Here is a 16,068-nt window from a genome sequence, read left to right as displayed (position 1 = left end):
GGGAAAAAGTCGAATTGGGAGGAGGTATTAAGATATATTATACTTTATTCTTGCTCCCATCTTGCAAGCTTTTCAAGGTTGACGGTGAAGGGGTTGCAAATGATCTTAATTAACCTCATACTGGAAGAGGACTTCTGCAGGTTGCATAAGAAAGTGGAGGTAGCAAAAATATAAAAGAAAAAGATGTCATTATACTGAAGGAAATAAGCAACATAGCTAGGATATGACTACACATGATGCACTGTAGCCCTGTCATCACTTCATAACAAACACAGTAAGTGTTAACAGCTAATCTCATATTACCGTCATCAAAGCATATCAACCTAAGGCAAGGTCACCAATATACAGGACAGCAAGCTGAAAGTGTAGACAACCTGCCAACTCCCCCTAGCAGGATTACAAAATCAACTTTTGGTGACCCTCAAAGGTCACCAGAATCAAATAATGCCACCAAGGGATGCAGGCCAGCTGTTGTTATGACCCCAGGCTCATCTGAATATGACCCAATGGACTGGATGCTGAAATTCACCTTCTGCAGTCCATTATCCTATTATCAAGAGATAGGAAGTTGAGAGACAAGTGTATAAACAAGGTAACAGAGCTGCCTGGTTATATCAGTGCCACTACACAAAGGCATCCCTCTCCACTACTTTGGGCAGCAATCTATTCTGAAGTGCAACATGCTACAGTAGCCTATCCTTGAGTCCCTACACCTCACAGAGAGTATAATGATGGGATTCATTAGTTACTACTTTGTTTTTATTTGTTCTGGACTTAATATTCCTCACCAGTGCTGTTTTTGTCCCACTTAACTTCGATCAATAATCTACTTTCCTGGGAGATCAGCAGGAGTATAGTATTATCCTAAGCAAATATGTCACATCATCCCTCCCCATCACTCTGTTGAGTTCCCACAGTCAGCCCAGTAACCTTAATATGGAACTTTTCCATATAAAGGGCTGAATAACAGGCTTCACTTTTCTATATTAAGAGCTGAACAGTAGACTCTGCAATGGTTCAAACCCCAAGCCAGCTAAGAAGTGATGGAAACCATGACTCTATACTTTGGGAGGCTCAATATTCTGGAGGGAGTCCTTCTCCTCAGAATATCCACTCTCCTCACTAATGTTGTCTCCCTCCAACCTGGCAGAGATCTTCCCCTCTGCCTCCCTCTCCTGCAAGATGTGACTCAAGTCATGGCCACTGTGGTTGTGAGTTATATCATGATTCTGCCCCATCTGCTCTGACTCTAGTTGATCTGTAGCTTCACACGTACCGCACGATGACCCACAGCTCTCACAGTGCGACCCTAAGGATTCTGGTTGATCTGAGGTTAGGGACTCTTCGGCTAGGGTTAGGTCACGTGTCAGGGTAGCTAACAGGCCTAGGTCACGCCTCTCATGTTCCCCTTCACTTCCCATATCATCCCTGTCATCATCCACATCTTCAGAGACAACGCCTAAAGGTTGGTGAGTCAGGGGCGAGAGAGGAGGCTCTGGACAATATAAAAGTGAGTCTGAGTGGTAAAATTTTGGCCCTCTTCCTCCTTTGAACTCATCACTTTCATCATCATCATCGTCGTCCTCTTCCTCCAACGCACACTTGCCTCCCTCCCCACCTCCACTGGCCATTTCGCTGCCAGAGTCATAATCCACCACAATATCAGAAGTCGTCTCCGAGACTGATGCTGAGCCAGCCCCTTGTGATGCCATATTCAGTGACCCCTCCTCATCCTCCAAATCATCCTCACTCTCCTGTTCTTCTTCCTCCTCAATTATCTCCTCAATTGCACCCAGTTTTGGAGCACTCTTTGACCTCTCTAAGGGTGGACGATAGTTTGAGCCTCCAGTTGAGAGAAGCAGCCTGCGTCGAGGAATGGCAGCGTTGTCATAGAGGGCATGAGTGAGAGACAGTCGGGCATTTTGTCGTACCACCTTCTCTCGTCTGAACTCCTGTAATGCTGCTGCCAACCGCACTCGCAGCTGACACGCCATGGCCTGCAATGATGTGTATGTTTTTTAACCCCTACAATCTTTTTTTTTTTTTCACCTGCTTTCTGTTACTACCATATTGTTCAATTTTGGACAGAACTCTAATGGTGAAGGTAACAATGAAGGCAAAGCTAACTTCTCCAGTTTGAAAAGTCTCTCCAAAGCTGAATAAAATCATCTGGTGATAACAATACTAGAATATAACATACATCATTGGAGTGACAAGGTTACCCCCTCAATCCAATACAGTTTTCATTTTCATCAGAACACCACCAGATGATACAAACCAGCTTACGGGGGACATCTTAAAGGAGGTTACAAAGGCCATATCTATGCCCTTAATTCTGAAATGTCAGCTGGGGGTAGCAAGAATGAAACGGAGAACATATTCCCCGACTGAAGGGGTTGAATGATTACACAAATGCATGAGATGGAGATTAATTATCACCATCACCATCCCCTGACCCTATTTTACAATAGTATGAGATGGGGAAGAATGCTCAAAAGCACAATTATAAACAGTACCCAGTGAAATAAGCCACACATCCTCTCAAGTACCATTCAAGTCTTTAAAATTCTTAGTTGCAGCTTATGGGCATAAAGAAAATATAAATGTACCATACTCTACAATAAACTATAGACGATGACAACTCAAGAAGTAGGGAAGCAAAAGCTTTAAAAAATAATTATGAATTCTAATTTTATTTACCACTTTACAATATTCCTAACTTACAGAGGACTACCATTTATTAATACTGCAGTTAAAATGTTGGATAATGGATCTGAGTACGAAATAACTAGCACAACTAAAACAGAAATGGTTTATACTACCTCATCACTTCCCTCATGCACGCTAGTTCATACACAATCTCTCTCTCTCTCTCTCTCTACAATTTTACAGGCACTCTATTTCATACACAATATCTCTCTTTCTCTCTGCTTACCTCTGCCTTGGTCGTCTTGGGGCACAGTACAGCATGGCATCTTAGTTCCTGCTTGAGTCTGCGTCCCTCATGACGATACACCCAGCAGAAGACGCGAGGGTAGGCAGGGTGGGCCAGGCAGTAGGTGACACGGTGAGCCCAGTACTCCGTCAGCCCATGTTCCCGTGTCACCGCCCGTAGCCCTCCACCGCATATGGTTACCTGGGGGAGATAGGCTGGTTAGTATCATAGCCGTCATACTATTCATCTTCGTCACTATTCTTATCATTATCACTTATTATTATCACTATGCTCATCATCATCACTGTCATCATCAATCACTATTCTCTTTAACATCACTAGTCTCATCATCAATCACTATGCTCAGCAACATCACTATTCTCATCACCAATCACTATTCTCATTAACATTATTCTTATCATCAGTCACTATTCTCATTAACATTCTCATCAGTCACTATTCTCATTAACATCACTCTTCTCATCATCAATCACTATTCTCATTATCATCATTATTCTCGTCAATCACTATTCTCACCACCATCATCATCACTACTCTCCTCATCATTATCATCACCACTCATCATCATCACTGTACTCATCATCATCACTGTTCTCATCATGATCACTATTCTCACCACCATCACCATCATTATACTCATCATTATCACTGTTCTCATCATGATCACTATTCTCACCACCATCATCACTATTCTCATCATCAAGCGGAGGACCCAGTAGTCTTCCATCACTTTGCACTTCCTCGTCACTACCCGTCCCCCGTCCCCATAAATGGTCGCCTTGGAGGACTGACTATACTATTTTTCCCCTCGCTTGGCCCAAATTTTCGTTCTTTTGCAGCTTATTTCATGTATCCCAGTGGCGCAATAAGACACTGCAGCTCCACATCCCTTCCACAGCACTTCTTCGTGACTAGCATCGTATTTTTGTCCTGCTGTTACAAGTGAATACTGAAGGTGGAGAGACGACAATTTTACGCCAGGTTAAACAGGGTATAGCTAAAAGGATGGCCAGGTGTAGTCTGACTAGAGGGTTGATCTGACAAGCTGGCAAAGAGGCTCAATTCTACCTCCTAAGATCACAGAATTTCATGCATTCTTGACTGGGTGTTCACGTTGCAACAATGGCTTAGTTTAGTCAGGCGAAGACAAATCAAGGGCAGAGGTACAGATAAAAGGGTAAATGCCATAAGGTCCTTTTATTCCACTCTCTCTCTCTCTCTCTCTCTCTCTCACTGAAGGGGGGCGCGGTAGGACAGTGGTAGCGCGCTGAGCTTGTGATCGGGAGGTCGCAAGTTCGAGCCTCGCCCGGGCTACCGTTGCCGGGAGGGGTAGCTCCCTCCTGTAACCCCAGCGGGGCTATATGGCCTTAGCTGCCTAGCTCGGGGAATTCATTTAATTTCTCTCTCACTGAAGAGTAAGATTTAACTTCCATTAACCCCTTCCCTAATGCAAGTTTCTCCCTAAGCTAAATATAATCGTGTAGTTGATGTAAGGATGAACTATAAAATTCTGTCCTTGGCCTGAAGGGGCTGGCAACATAACCAACACTACCATCTCCTTAGTCTTCCAACTAGAAAATAGGAGAGGAAAGATCCAGGAATAGGAGACAAAATAATAATAATAATAATAAAAAGGTACCACACAATACTCTCCTATGCTTGCGTAAGGGCCAATGATACTAATTAATTGAAGTTTAATCGTGCGAGCAATCACATATACCCCTTTGAAGGTGTATGGGCCAAAGAGTTTAGTTTATTAACGTTTGACTCACTACAACGGGTGCTGGAATGAGACACCTTCACGTGAAGGCACCAATGTAACCAGGCGGCTACACTGCCTGGTTATACAAACGTCCCTCAATTCTCTCCCTATGCCCCGAAAGGAAGGTGTACTGCAGCGGGTCAGCTTCAACCAGCAGTCCACTACGTTCACGTTTCAGATGAACATGGGAATACAAGTACTACTACCATTTAGTATCGTTATTCTCGGGCCATCATCATTTTTTTTTTTTTCACCTGGTTCGGAAGGAAGTGTACATCCAGAATCGTAGGATTTTTTATTTATTTTTTTTCTTTTGCAGTCAAGTAATACCGCCATGAGAACTAAGCTGGTCATCTACCTTGCAAGGCTTTGGGCTACGATATCCTAGTCCAGGATCATAAGGATAAAAAAGAAATAAAAACCAAGACGAAGATTGAACAGAAGACGGAGACAGAAGGGGAATCAAAGAAAGAAATGAGGCTGAGAAGAAAAAAAAAAAAAAAAAAGGAGAGAGAACCTGGAGAAACGGAGGAGGAATATGGTAAATGAGAAACGACAGGAGGGAAAGTAAATCAATACAAGTTAGAGACACACAGATGGACAGATAAAGAGACCATGAAAGAGACTGATGCCAGAGAAGAAAAAAAGAACATGGCAGATAATAAAGACCGAGAAAAAGAACTTGAGAGACCAGACGAGAGAGAAAGAAATGGAAGAGGAATATGATGGAAGGAGAGAGAGAGAGAAGGGGGGGGGGTATCCTGAAGGCTAATAAAGAAGTGGATTTTATAAGATGGTCTGGAAAGCGTACCTTAAAAGGCTTTCGGAAGAAGCGAAGTGTACTGGAAAAATAAACTGGAGAAGTTATAATGTCAAGGCAGTGACTGTGTGTGTGTGTGTGTGTGTGTGTGTGTGTGTGTGTGAGAGAGACAAGAAAGCTTTGCACACACACACACACATCCATGGTGGCTGGGTGATTTCCAATTCGCCTTCCGAGCTGCATGTGGTCTGACTCTAGGCCGAAAAAATAGTATTAACAAACATTTAACCACTTCACACACAAGACGTATTTATTTATTTACTTCATTCTTGCTGTACCCTCAGGCGACTTCTTGACCAGGCTGTTAGATAAAGCCCTCATTAACTAGTTCAACTGAGGGTCCTTTCAAAAATTATGTAACGCAGAGGAAGGCAGGGTATGCAGCTAAGCGTCACGATGTGTTACAGGGGGTGGGCGTGTCAGAAGTGCTATGTAACAGTACAGTATAAAGCCTAAATATTACCGATGCAATATTTTTTTACTTGGTGTGGAAAACATCTGCTTATCTAGGACCACAGCCTAAAACCTCCTAAAACCAATACATATAATATGGTCCGTATAAATGGATGTAATGGTGGTGGTGAACAGCACTCCCTCCAACAAAACATAAACAACCTGTTACTACCAGCAGCCGCGCCTAACGCAATGACCCTGACTCACCTCCATCTTTTTTGCAATACTGCACCGTGAAAAATATAATAATTCAAACTCTAGTACGAAATTTAGGGTCCTGCCCACCTGTGTTTATTATTCAGGTGTTGGTCAGTAATCCGGAAGAGTGTGTGTGTATGTGTGTGGGGGGGTGCCTTGGTGTTAGTGTTTCAGGGGATAGGGGTATAAAGTTTGGTGGGGGGGAAAAAAAAAAAAAGCGCTACGTAGTTTCTGAACGGCCCCTACGAGAAACCTTTCGAAAGCTGAAAAAATAAAATATGAAGGTTGAAGGTGTGAAAACTGAAGTCCTTAAAATGAAGGGGTTAAAGTGCGTCATGGTAGTACGTCCAAGCAGATCTTACACCCAGTCAGTTAATATCAATAACACACAACACTTGGATTTTCACACAACAAACACCCGTCCTGATATTTATTATATCGCCAGCATGTATGTTAACACTGGCTATCACTCCCACAATCGACCTCCTATGGACATACAGATATACTTTACATACTATAAATCATCCTTCAAGGTCAGAGATGTGTTCCTAATATTACAACTTTTTTTTTTTCCTTTAATACAATTCGCACTGTAAATCAAAACTACCAGCATAGAAACTTATACCGTACTTAAACAAGCAATCTTTTTCGTAATACACTGGGGATTAAATTGCAAGAAATGGTATGTGAAGGTAAGCTATGAGGGTGACACAGTGTACAGTATAAGGGGAGAGACAGACCAGCAACCCCGGTACTAACCTTCATGGCAATATCCTGTCTGTTGCTTTGGCAGTAGTTCCTCCATAGGGTGGCCAGGGGCTTGTCCACACACCCCTCACCTGAAACATACCAAAAGCACTTAGAATTATAAAGGAGATCATTTTCCTCCATAAGGTCATCAGTAATTGTAGCTCCGTAACGGTTGAGATTTGCACACACAGTAACATTTTTTGCTTAGAATTCCCACATCTACCATTTCCCAGAGTTTTGGACTTAAGTGGAGGACACTTTTTGAAAATGTTGTGTACGTATTGTGGGAAAAGATCAAAGGTATATTTCTTGTGATATATCCCTAGAGAGAGAGAGAGAGGAGAGAGAGAGAGAGAGAGAGAGAGAGAGAGAGAGAGAGAGAGAGAGAGAGAGAGACCCTACCTTATTTTTTTTTTTTTACATAAAAAGAAGAAGAAAAAAGCAGCATAAAGAGGGAGCCAAACACATTTCCACATTTATATAATTTCGTTTTTTACGAAATTTCATCAGGGCGGGTCACACAACTGATCCCTTTGATATCAGTCTCACCGAATTCCAAAAATATTCCCAAAATATATAAATACATGACCCAATTTTAAAAAAATCAGGTATCTTAACTTCTTTACCAAGGTACGTCATTATATTATTATTATTGTGATTATTACAACAAATACTACTACTACTACTACTATTATTATTATTACTATTATTATTATTGTGTTTGTTATTACAGCAACAACTACTACTTCTATTATTATTACTATATTATTATTATCATTATTATTATTATTTTTATTATTTCCAGGTGATGCTATTCATGGGAAGTGTGATGTGAAGGGGATATTTTTTTTCCCCTCCGCAACGAGAGGTTTTCCCTACGGTGTATTAAATCGTGCGAAGGTAGCAAGAAAACTGAATTAAGGCGTTTCCAGAGCGCGGAGGCTAACGAGAGAGAGAGAGAGAGAGAGAGAGAGAGAGAGAGAGAGCTGAACACGGAAGTTAACCCTTTTACTAGGATGACGTGCGTATTTTATTTTCACTGTTACCAGCTGATTTTCTTCAGCTTAGGAGTCACCCTCGAAGTGAAGGGGTTGGCTGTATATGACTCCGGTCCAGAATCTATCATTAGGTGACAGGTAAAGCAGAGGATAGTCCGTACATAGCGCTCACTACAACCTCATCTGGTGGTATCTTGTGTTGCGGGGACGGCTCAGTCTGCTGGTGTGGGCGTCAGTGTGGTAGTGGGAGCAGAAAATGAATAAATGAATAAGACACTGATAAAGGTCAGCAAGCCATCCCCACAACTCAGAAATCGGCGGGCAGAGTGGAAGGGAAGGGTTCTATTTGGACCAAGCGTTATACAGTATTTGCACCACCCTGTGTTATAAAAGTGACGTTCTGGGGCCAAGAGATTAACAGAAAAGCTGCTGTAATAATAATAATAATAATAACAACGCTCCAAAACGGTTGTCAGCATAATAAAAACAGCCATCAGACGTTTCCTTCAGGCCATAACAAATTAAAAACCAGGCAACAATGCAACACTGATCAAATCCATATCCCAATAACCCCTGCTGTCCAATCATATTTTTTTTTTATCTTTCTCACCTGGGGGGAGACACAAGGCAAAGAAGGGGTTAATGGAGGCTATAGCTAACCCCTCCCGTTCGAAAATTATATAGTGAACAAAATCGTCTACATAGCAATAATAATAATAATAATAAACCGCCCCTAAACGTGTATATATATATATATATATATATATATATATATATATATATATATATATATATATATATATATATATATATATATAAACCGTCCAGCAATTAAAAAAAAATCCAAAGCGTACAAAAACAGCCTAATTTACAAAAAAAAGGTATAAAAACCGTATAGCAACTTAAAAAAAAGTTCCTTAACGTATAAAAACAGCGAAAAACGTAAAAAAATCAAATGTAAAAACCGTCCATGCACTTAACAAAAAAAAAATCCTATATATAAATCATCCATAATATATATAAAAAAAAATGCACGAATACAAACCGTCCAACAATTTTAAAAAGATGAAATTGGAGTAAACCGTTCTAACCCTAAAACCCCCTCCGTACAATTTCCTGGCGGGTGACACATAAAAGAGGTTCATGTGGACATCAAAGCCTCTCCTTCCCGCCACTACCCACTCACCAAGCTTAATGTCCCCACTGCGTCGCCCCTCACCAAGCGTAATGCCTCTCTTCAACCCGCCTTTTCTCATTTTTTTATCTCGCTTGTCATTTATCTCTTCGTTTAAAATTTCAGTACGCGGCAGGTTTTAAGGATAATTATTTTCTGCGTTTGTGTGTGTGTGTGTGTGTGTGTGTGTGTGTGTGTACCCTTCCTCATCCCTTCTGCAGGTGGGGAGAGACGGGATCACGGTGTAGAGACACTGGACGGGATGATGATAACTGCTAAGGAAATGCTACGTTTTTCTTATACCCTCCCAAGATCGATCTTGTACCCTCCTATATACCTTACCTTCTGATTTTTTTTCCTTGTCTCCTCAGACTCTTATATATTTTTTTCATTCATTGCCAGACGCCATGTATCCCAAACGGGGTGGCCAAGGGCTTAGAGTTAATTGTTTTACAGAGAGGGTATTCTCTATTAATCGATTTTCCATCTACTTCCTTAACCACGTCGCCCCACACCAAGCTTATTGCCTCGCTTGACCCCTTCTCCTCTCATTTATCGTCTCTTACCTCCTTCACAAAACTGGCAGCGATTTCAGTATACCCATTTCACCACTGGCCCAGATTTCTGTCCTTTTGTAGCTTACTTCTCACAGCTCAGTGGCAGAAAAAGACAACACTATAACTACATCCCTTCCATGGACTCCTATCTTTTAGTACCATATTCTCGTGTTAAGCTTTGTCAATTTTGCATTCAAGTTGATGAGCTGGCAAATTTAGGCCAGGTTAATGTAAGAACGGCATACATAACTAATTTTCTAGCTAATCCACTAACCATATAAAGTCTCCCTGTTACTCTCCTCTCCTTCACTCTCTCACATCTTTTATTTGCTCCCTTAATTCTCATCTCTCCTTCACCAGTTGGCAATTATTACTATTCATTTTCGTATTGATTTCCATAATACGGTAATGGATGTCCTCTACGTCGCCCCTTACCAAACTTCTCTCATACCCCGCTTCTCTACTGTCTTTGCGTCGCTTCTGATTTATTGTTTTTCCTTATCTAAAAAAAAAAAAATCCTTTACTCATTTATTCTTCATTTCATTTATTTTACTCCCGTCGCTCTTAACCAAGCATGGTACCTTCTCTCTCTCTCTCTCTCTCTCTCTCTCTGCCATTAACCTCTTCACTACGACGTCTTCATTTTACTCTTGCTTCTTTCTCAGGCTTTTACTCTGCTTACGAGAATTTTTTGGAACTTGAGGAATTAAATATATACAGCCTCCAGTAAGGCCTTCCCTGCATTACGCCTCCCGGAAGCTGAATAAAATCGTCCAGAAATAAGAATAAAATGCACGTCACTGTATTAAAGGGATGTAATGTATGTATTTTAATGGCCGGCTTGCAGACTCGAGATGGTAAGGCGAGGCGGGCACCTTTAATGTACTCGTTTAGGTCTTGTTTTGCGGGCCATGATCCGTATACTGATGTTTGGTCGCAGTTTATGTAGTTTCTTACGCGAGTGACAAAGAAACCAGCCAACAAACACTGAAAAAAACACCAAACACACACACACACAAACAGCATCCAACAAACATTCCTCTGACTAGTACAAGCCACCGTGGAAGTTACAATTCAGACGGCCGTTTCAGATCTGGGAGGGAACGCGCTCATATTTCCTTTCACCGTCAATGTGTCCCACGCAGCCACTTACTGAGCTTAATGCATCTTAGCGTGGGTCCTCACCTAGGCATCACCCCTCCCTTATCAACCACTCTACTGTATTGCCTCCGTCGCTATAATGTACAGGAACTCAACCACCTAACAACGAACGGCCTCCCCAAAGCTGCATAAATCATCAGTTGGTTGGGAATATACTGCGCCTTTGCTTTTACATTCTGGAAGGTGAAAGAAGACGCAGAAGAGAAGAATAATGAAAAGAAAACGAGAAGAAAAATGACTGAAAGACGAAGAGGAAGAAAGAAGCAGAAGCAGAAGACGCACTAAGGCTACCTAAAGTACTCCCTCACTCCAACAAACACCATCACACCCACACACACCTCATCCCTATATACCAACTCAGTCACACAATAAAGCCGCCTCTTACTGGAACGCCTGTCAAGTAGTGTCATATGCAACAAAACGCAAACACAGACACACAACACTTCCTGGAGACTTTCACACACACACACACACACACACACACACACACACACACACACTACCGCAGTCATCATCACGTGGTTTGTTTAATGAAGTCGATAATGTTCTGGGATTCACGTTGCAATATTTTTACAACTTTCCCCAGCCGTAAAATGACAGGAGTATAAAGATATGTGTGTGTGTGTGTGTGTGTGTGTGTGTGTGTGTGTGTGTGTGTGTGTGTGTGTGTGTGTGTGTGCCGTCAAATCCTAAAATAACCAAAAAAGGGTTCCGCGTAATCTTATTAGTTCAAAATATCAGACCTTAAAAAGAACTCATAACTCACCACCCATAACATCTCAACTTTCAAAACGACCTCTTGTTACGCTGCCACAATCTTTTTACTGTAATTCAAATCTATCCACGTCCATCAGCGTCAAGTCAGATACGAAATAGAAGCGTTTAAAATTGCAAAATCAACGAACTTTCACAAATCTACCTCAATGACTGGAGAAAATTCAATTCGGATTAACGGACAACGAAAAAAAAGAACGGTAACAAAATTTCAAATATTTAAAATGGTGGTGGTCATGTGACGTCACGGTTCACTTCCCGCCAAAATTTAAAGTGATATATTTTTTCTTCGGGGTAATAAAATGAATAACTGGATTTTTAGATATAACGGTATTTTGCATGATCATATTTTCATCAATCGTGTGTGTGTGTGTGTGTGTGTGTGTGTGTGTGTGTGTGTGTGTGTGTGTATGTTAAATACCAAGGCATGACAATTTTGCACTACACCGATGACAATAATAATAATAGGGAGGCAAATTGGGGTTCAATACACCATTAAAAGTTCATTATGGGATCCGATACTGTGTGGAGGATTGAATTATACGGAGAGAGAGAGAGAGAGAGAGAGAGAGAGAGAGAGAGAGAGAGAAAGAGAGAGAGAGATGCGAGACTTGTGGTGTGGCTTTGCTATTGTCGCTGAAGTCTACGGGAGTTAATCACCTCCTTTCCGAAACTCGATTAATATAATAATGATAAGAGATAGATGGATAGACAGACAGATGTAGATAGACAGACAGACTGATAGATGTACAGATATATACAGTGATTATAAATAGATGGATATATAGATAGATAAAGAGATATTATTTTACCCCTCAACCACACGCACAGTCCTATTCTTCCACTAGCACCACTTTTAAGAGATAATTAAAGCCAGCTCACTAAAAAGGTAAAAAAAAAGAAAAAAAAAAAAGTGCAAGGGTGCAGAAGTTTGAAGTGACTCTGGCCTCGTCTCGCCATATTTTGTCGTCGTTCGCGTCACCTCCACTAAAGGGAAACTATTTACCAAGTTACACCACGCTGAGAGAGAGAGGTGTGTGTGTGTGTGTGTGAGAGAAAGAGACGTGTGTGTGTGTGTGTGTGTGTGTGTGTGTGTGTGTGTGTGTGTTAGGAAATGATGCAACACCCATCTGTCATCCTATTCTAATTTATCCAACTACCTCACCATCACTCTCTCACTCTCTCTCTCTCTCCACATAACACCTCATTTCTCTCTCTCTCTCTCTCTCTCTCACCTCATTAACACGGAATATATCATCAGGCTACAGTTATTACCGCTCATTAGGGGACAATATTACCCTCATTAACATTAATTTTTGGAATATTACACCACCCTGAGAGAGAGAGAGAATTACCCTTAACACATACATTAGTTTTTGGATTATATGAGAGAGAGAGAGAGAGAGAGAGAGAGAGAGAGAGAGAGAATGCTTGCACTCCAATGACGTATATTTAATTCTTACCATCTTTAGCCAATTTTATTAAGCCAGCATATTCTTGAGGGTTAAGGAGGCTCCCTAACACCTCCTCGTTACCGATTTATTTTCGGATACGGCAGGTTAATACGGTTTTGTAGTTTTTTTTTTTTTTAAGCAGAGTATGGTGATATTAGATTTCTGAAGTAACACAAGAGTAGACCGTAAACTGTAATAAGCAAAATAAATCGCTTGGGAAATGGTGTTACGGAGTTGAGACTTTTCGCGCTGGAATGGTCAGATCACAGCCTTCATTAACCCCTTCACTAGCACAGATCTCCACGAAGCTGAAGAAAATCGTCTAAAGGTAGAATAAACAAAGAAATCGTCTGGAGGTAGAAAAAAATAAAGTATTCATCTAGAGGTGGAAAATATAAACAAAGAAATCGTCTGGGGGTAGAGAAAATAAACAAAGAAATCGTCTGGAGGTAAAAAAAAAAATCGTCTGGAGGTAGAGAAAATAAACAAAGAAATCGTCTGGTAGAAAAATAAAGAAATCGTCTGGAGGTAGAAAAATTAACTACAAATCGTCTGGAGAAATAAGCTAGAAAAATCGTCCCAGGCTTCCAAGGGTTAATGTCTGTTACGGGACGCTATTTATGGCTATTACACAGGCCAGGGTGCTGCAGTGGGACGCCTTCATGTGGTGGCACTGATAGGACAGGGTGGTGGAGCTACCCGGTTAGTACAAACGTCCCTCAAGCCCCCCTCCCTACCCCCGAAAGGACGATGGTGGACTGCGGAAGAAGGGAGACATTTATCAAACCTAAGGAGTACTTAAACGAACCACGAGCCACCCCCCCTCTCTCTCTCCCCCAGGGTTAGGGCCCAGCTGAAGGATGCCAGGGTTAGGGCCGTGTTATATCAGTGCCACCGCGAGAAGGCGTCCCTCTCCACCAGCTAGGTAACTATTAAGCAGGGTATGCGGCAGGGGCTGACAGTTTCCCGGTTACCCATCCATCTCTCCTACCCTACATTAATAATACATCACTATCCACTCCCTTATACATACGGCGTGGCCAAGGGTACACCTACAGTACGGGACAAAAGTTCATCTGATATTTCACCTCTTACCACTTTCCATTTCTGCTTAATTTTCCTAAGCTGAGAGACGATTGGTGTGTTTCAGTGCCCATACAATGTTTTCTTAGTTACGATGCAGAAGGGGGAAAAAAATATGGACGTGCCTAAGTGTGAAGAAAAAGCCATGGAACAACATAACTTTAGTCCTTAGCTGTAGAGGTAGAGGCGGAGGCCCAGGAAGAGTTTTACAAGGAAGTGGAATAAAATTTGTTGTTCCGACCATGAGAGAGTTAAATGTTGACAGAAATTATCAAGCCTCTGTCAATGTATCAACTTTGTATTTATGCTCTCCACGCGATAAAAATGGACAGAAAACATCGAAAGCGACAATAAAAAGAAAATTATGACAGCTAAAAATGACAGGGGGCAACATTAAATACAAAACAGGGAAATAAAAACGAAAGACGTGATTAATTGCCGTTCCTGCTGCCAACTTTCACCACCGTGGCGCTCTCGTCCACACACACACACAAGCTGGAGAGAGAGGGAATTGTCGCATATTTTTATCTTTACGATCCTTGGCTAGTAAGAGCTGCAGCCGATACTCTTTTCACCTTAATTTGGCCCAGATTTTCGGTCTTTTGCAGCTCATCTGACGTAGCTCACTGGCCTAAAAAGACAACACTACCACTCCACAGCCTTCCCGTAGCACTTCTTCGTTACTTGTACCATTGTACCATATTCTTGTCCATCCATCCAAACCTTTTTTATTTATTTGTTTATTTTTTTTTTAAATCAACAGCGTAGGAGCCCGGGGTCTGGCTACTCAGTCCCGCGGCAAAGGTGACCAGCCTCATGCCCCTGAGTGGCATTATGTGAGCAATAAACTCTACACAAAAACTCTTGGATACAAACCCTGACGAGCCCAGTCCGGTCGGAGATATTTAACCCACTACACCACCATGCATAATTTGGTTATATGGTTACCACCCAACGTAGTAATCGTAAACTGTTTTCTGGGGTACAGGAAACCATTTACCTTGTCACTCGATGTAGTCACCCGATGGCAGCACTACATCGAGTGAGTGGACGGAGATGGCAAATTTAGGCCAGCTTAGTACAGAATCGGCTGTGGTAAGAGGTACAGACCGGCAGCCAAGCGAGATGCGAGAATGATTCCACGTTGGCTGAAAACGTCCATCTCTGAACACCGATATAATTCATCATGCGATATAAACAACATAACAAAAATCAATTAGTTGTTGTTCTCTTCCCGATACTACTAATAATACGATAGACACTGGAGGTAAGAAGGGAGAATAAGGCAGATGACAAGAGATTATGAAGGCAGAATAAGGTAGATGGCAAGAGATTAAGAAGGTAGAATAAGGTAGATGAAAGAGGTAAGAAAGTGGCATAAGGTAGACAAAAAAAAAAAAAAAATACAAAGCAGAATAAGGTAAGAGACAAAATACAAAGCAGAATAAGGTAAGACAGCAGAGGCAGACAAAAATACAAAGCAGAATAATATAGAGAGCAGAGGCAGACCAAATCGCATCTTGACTAACCTTTGGCCCATCCGGTGAGCACATTGCCCAGATAGATCACCTTGTACGTGGGGTCATAGTCAGTGATGGTGACACTCTTGCGCCGCCACAGTTTGCGCAGCGTCACGTTGGGCATGCTGACGGCTGCCTCAACTCGGCCTTGATTCCTTGATTGATTGATTTCGCGTCTCCTTGATTGGCTGATAGGGGAGGAAGATGGTGTCACTCTCGCGCGACTGATTTCTCGATGGGGGGTATTGATTAGGTATGGCTGCTTGATTGACTGATTGATTTTCACGTGTCCTTGATGGGTTGATTGGGGGAGGAAGATTGTTTCGCGTTCGTTCGATTGATTTGTCGATAGGGGGAAGTGGTAGTTACTTGATTACTTGTATGGTTGCTTGATTGATTAGGTAAAT

General features: G+C 41.8%; 1 protein-coding gene across 1 annotated transcript; it reads right to left on the bottom strand.

Moving 5' to 3' along the window:
• Positions 1-1,058: 1,058 nt before the first annotated feature.
• LOC145403216 (uncharacterized) lies at positions 1,059-15,785 on the bottom strand. The gene is made up of 4 exons (XM_080275026.1): positions 15,671-15,785; positions 6,949-7,028; positions 2,936-3,136; positions 1,059-1,997 (listed from the first exon to the last, which is right to left on the bottom strand). Exons 1-4 carry the CDS (start codon positions 15,783-15,785, stop codon positions 1,059-1,061), a joined length of 1,335 nt encoding a protein of 444 aa, XP_080131152.1.
• Between the last annotated feature and the right edge of the window lie 283 nt (positions 15,786-16,068).

Source organism: Coenobita brevimanus, chromosome 60, assembly GCF_032717465.1.
Source record: "Coenobita brevimanus isolate Jiangsu-jjx chromosome 60, ASM3271746v2, whole genome shotgun sequence".
NCBI lineage: Eukaryota > Metazoa > Arthropoda > Malacostraca > Decapoda > Coenobitidae > Coenobita > Coenobita brevimanus.
The sequence above is the reverse complement of the archived record's forward strand: the minus strand, read 5'-3'. Positions and strand labels throughout refer to the sequence as shown.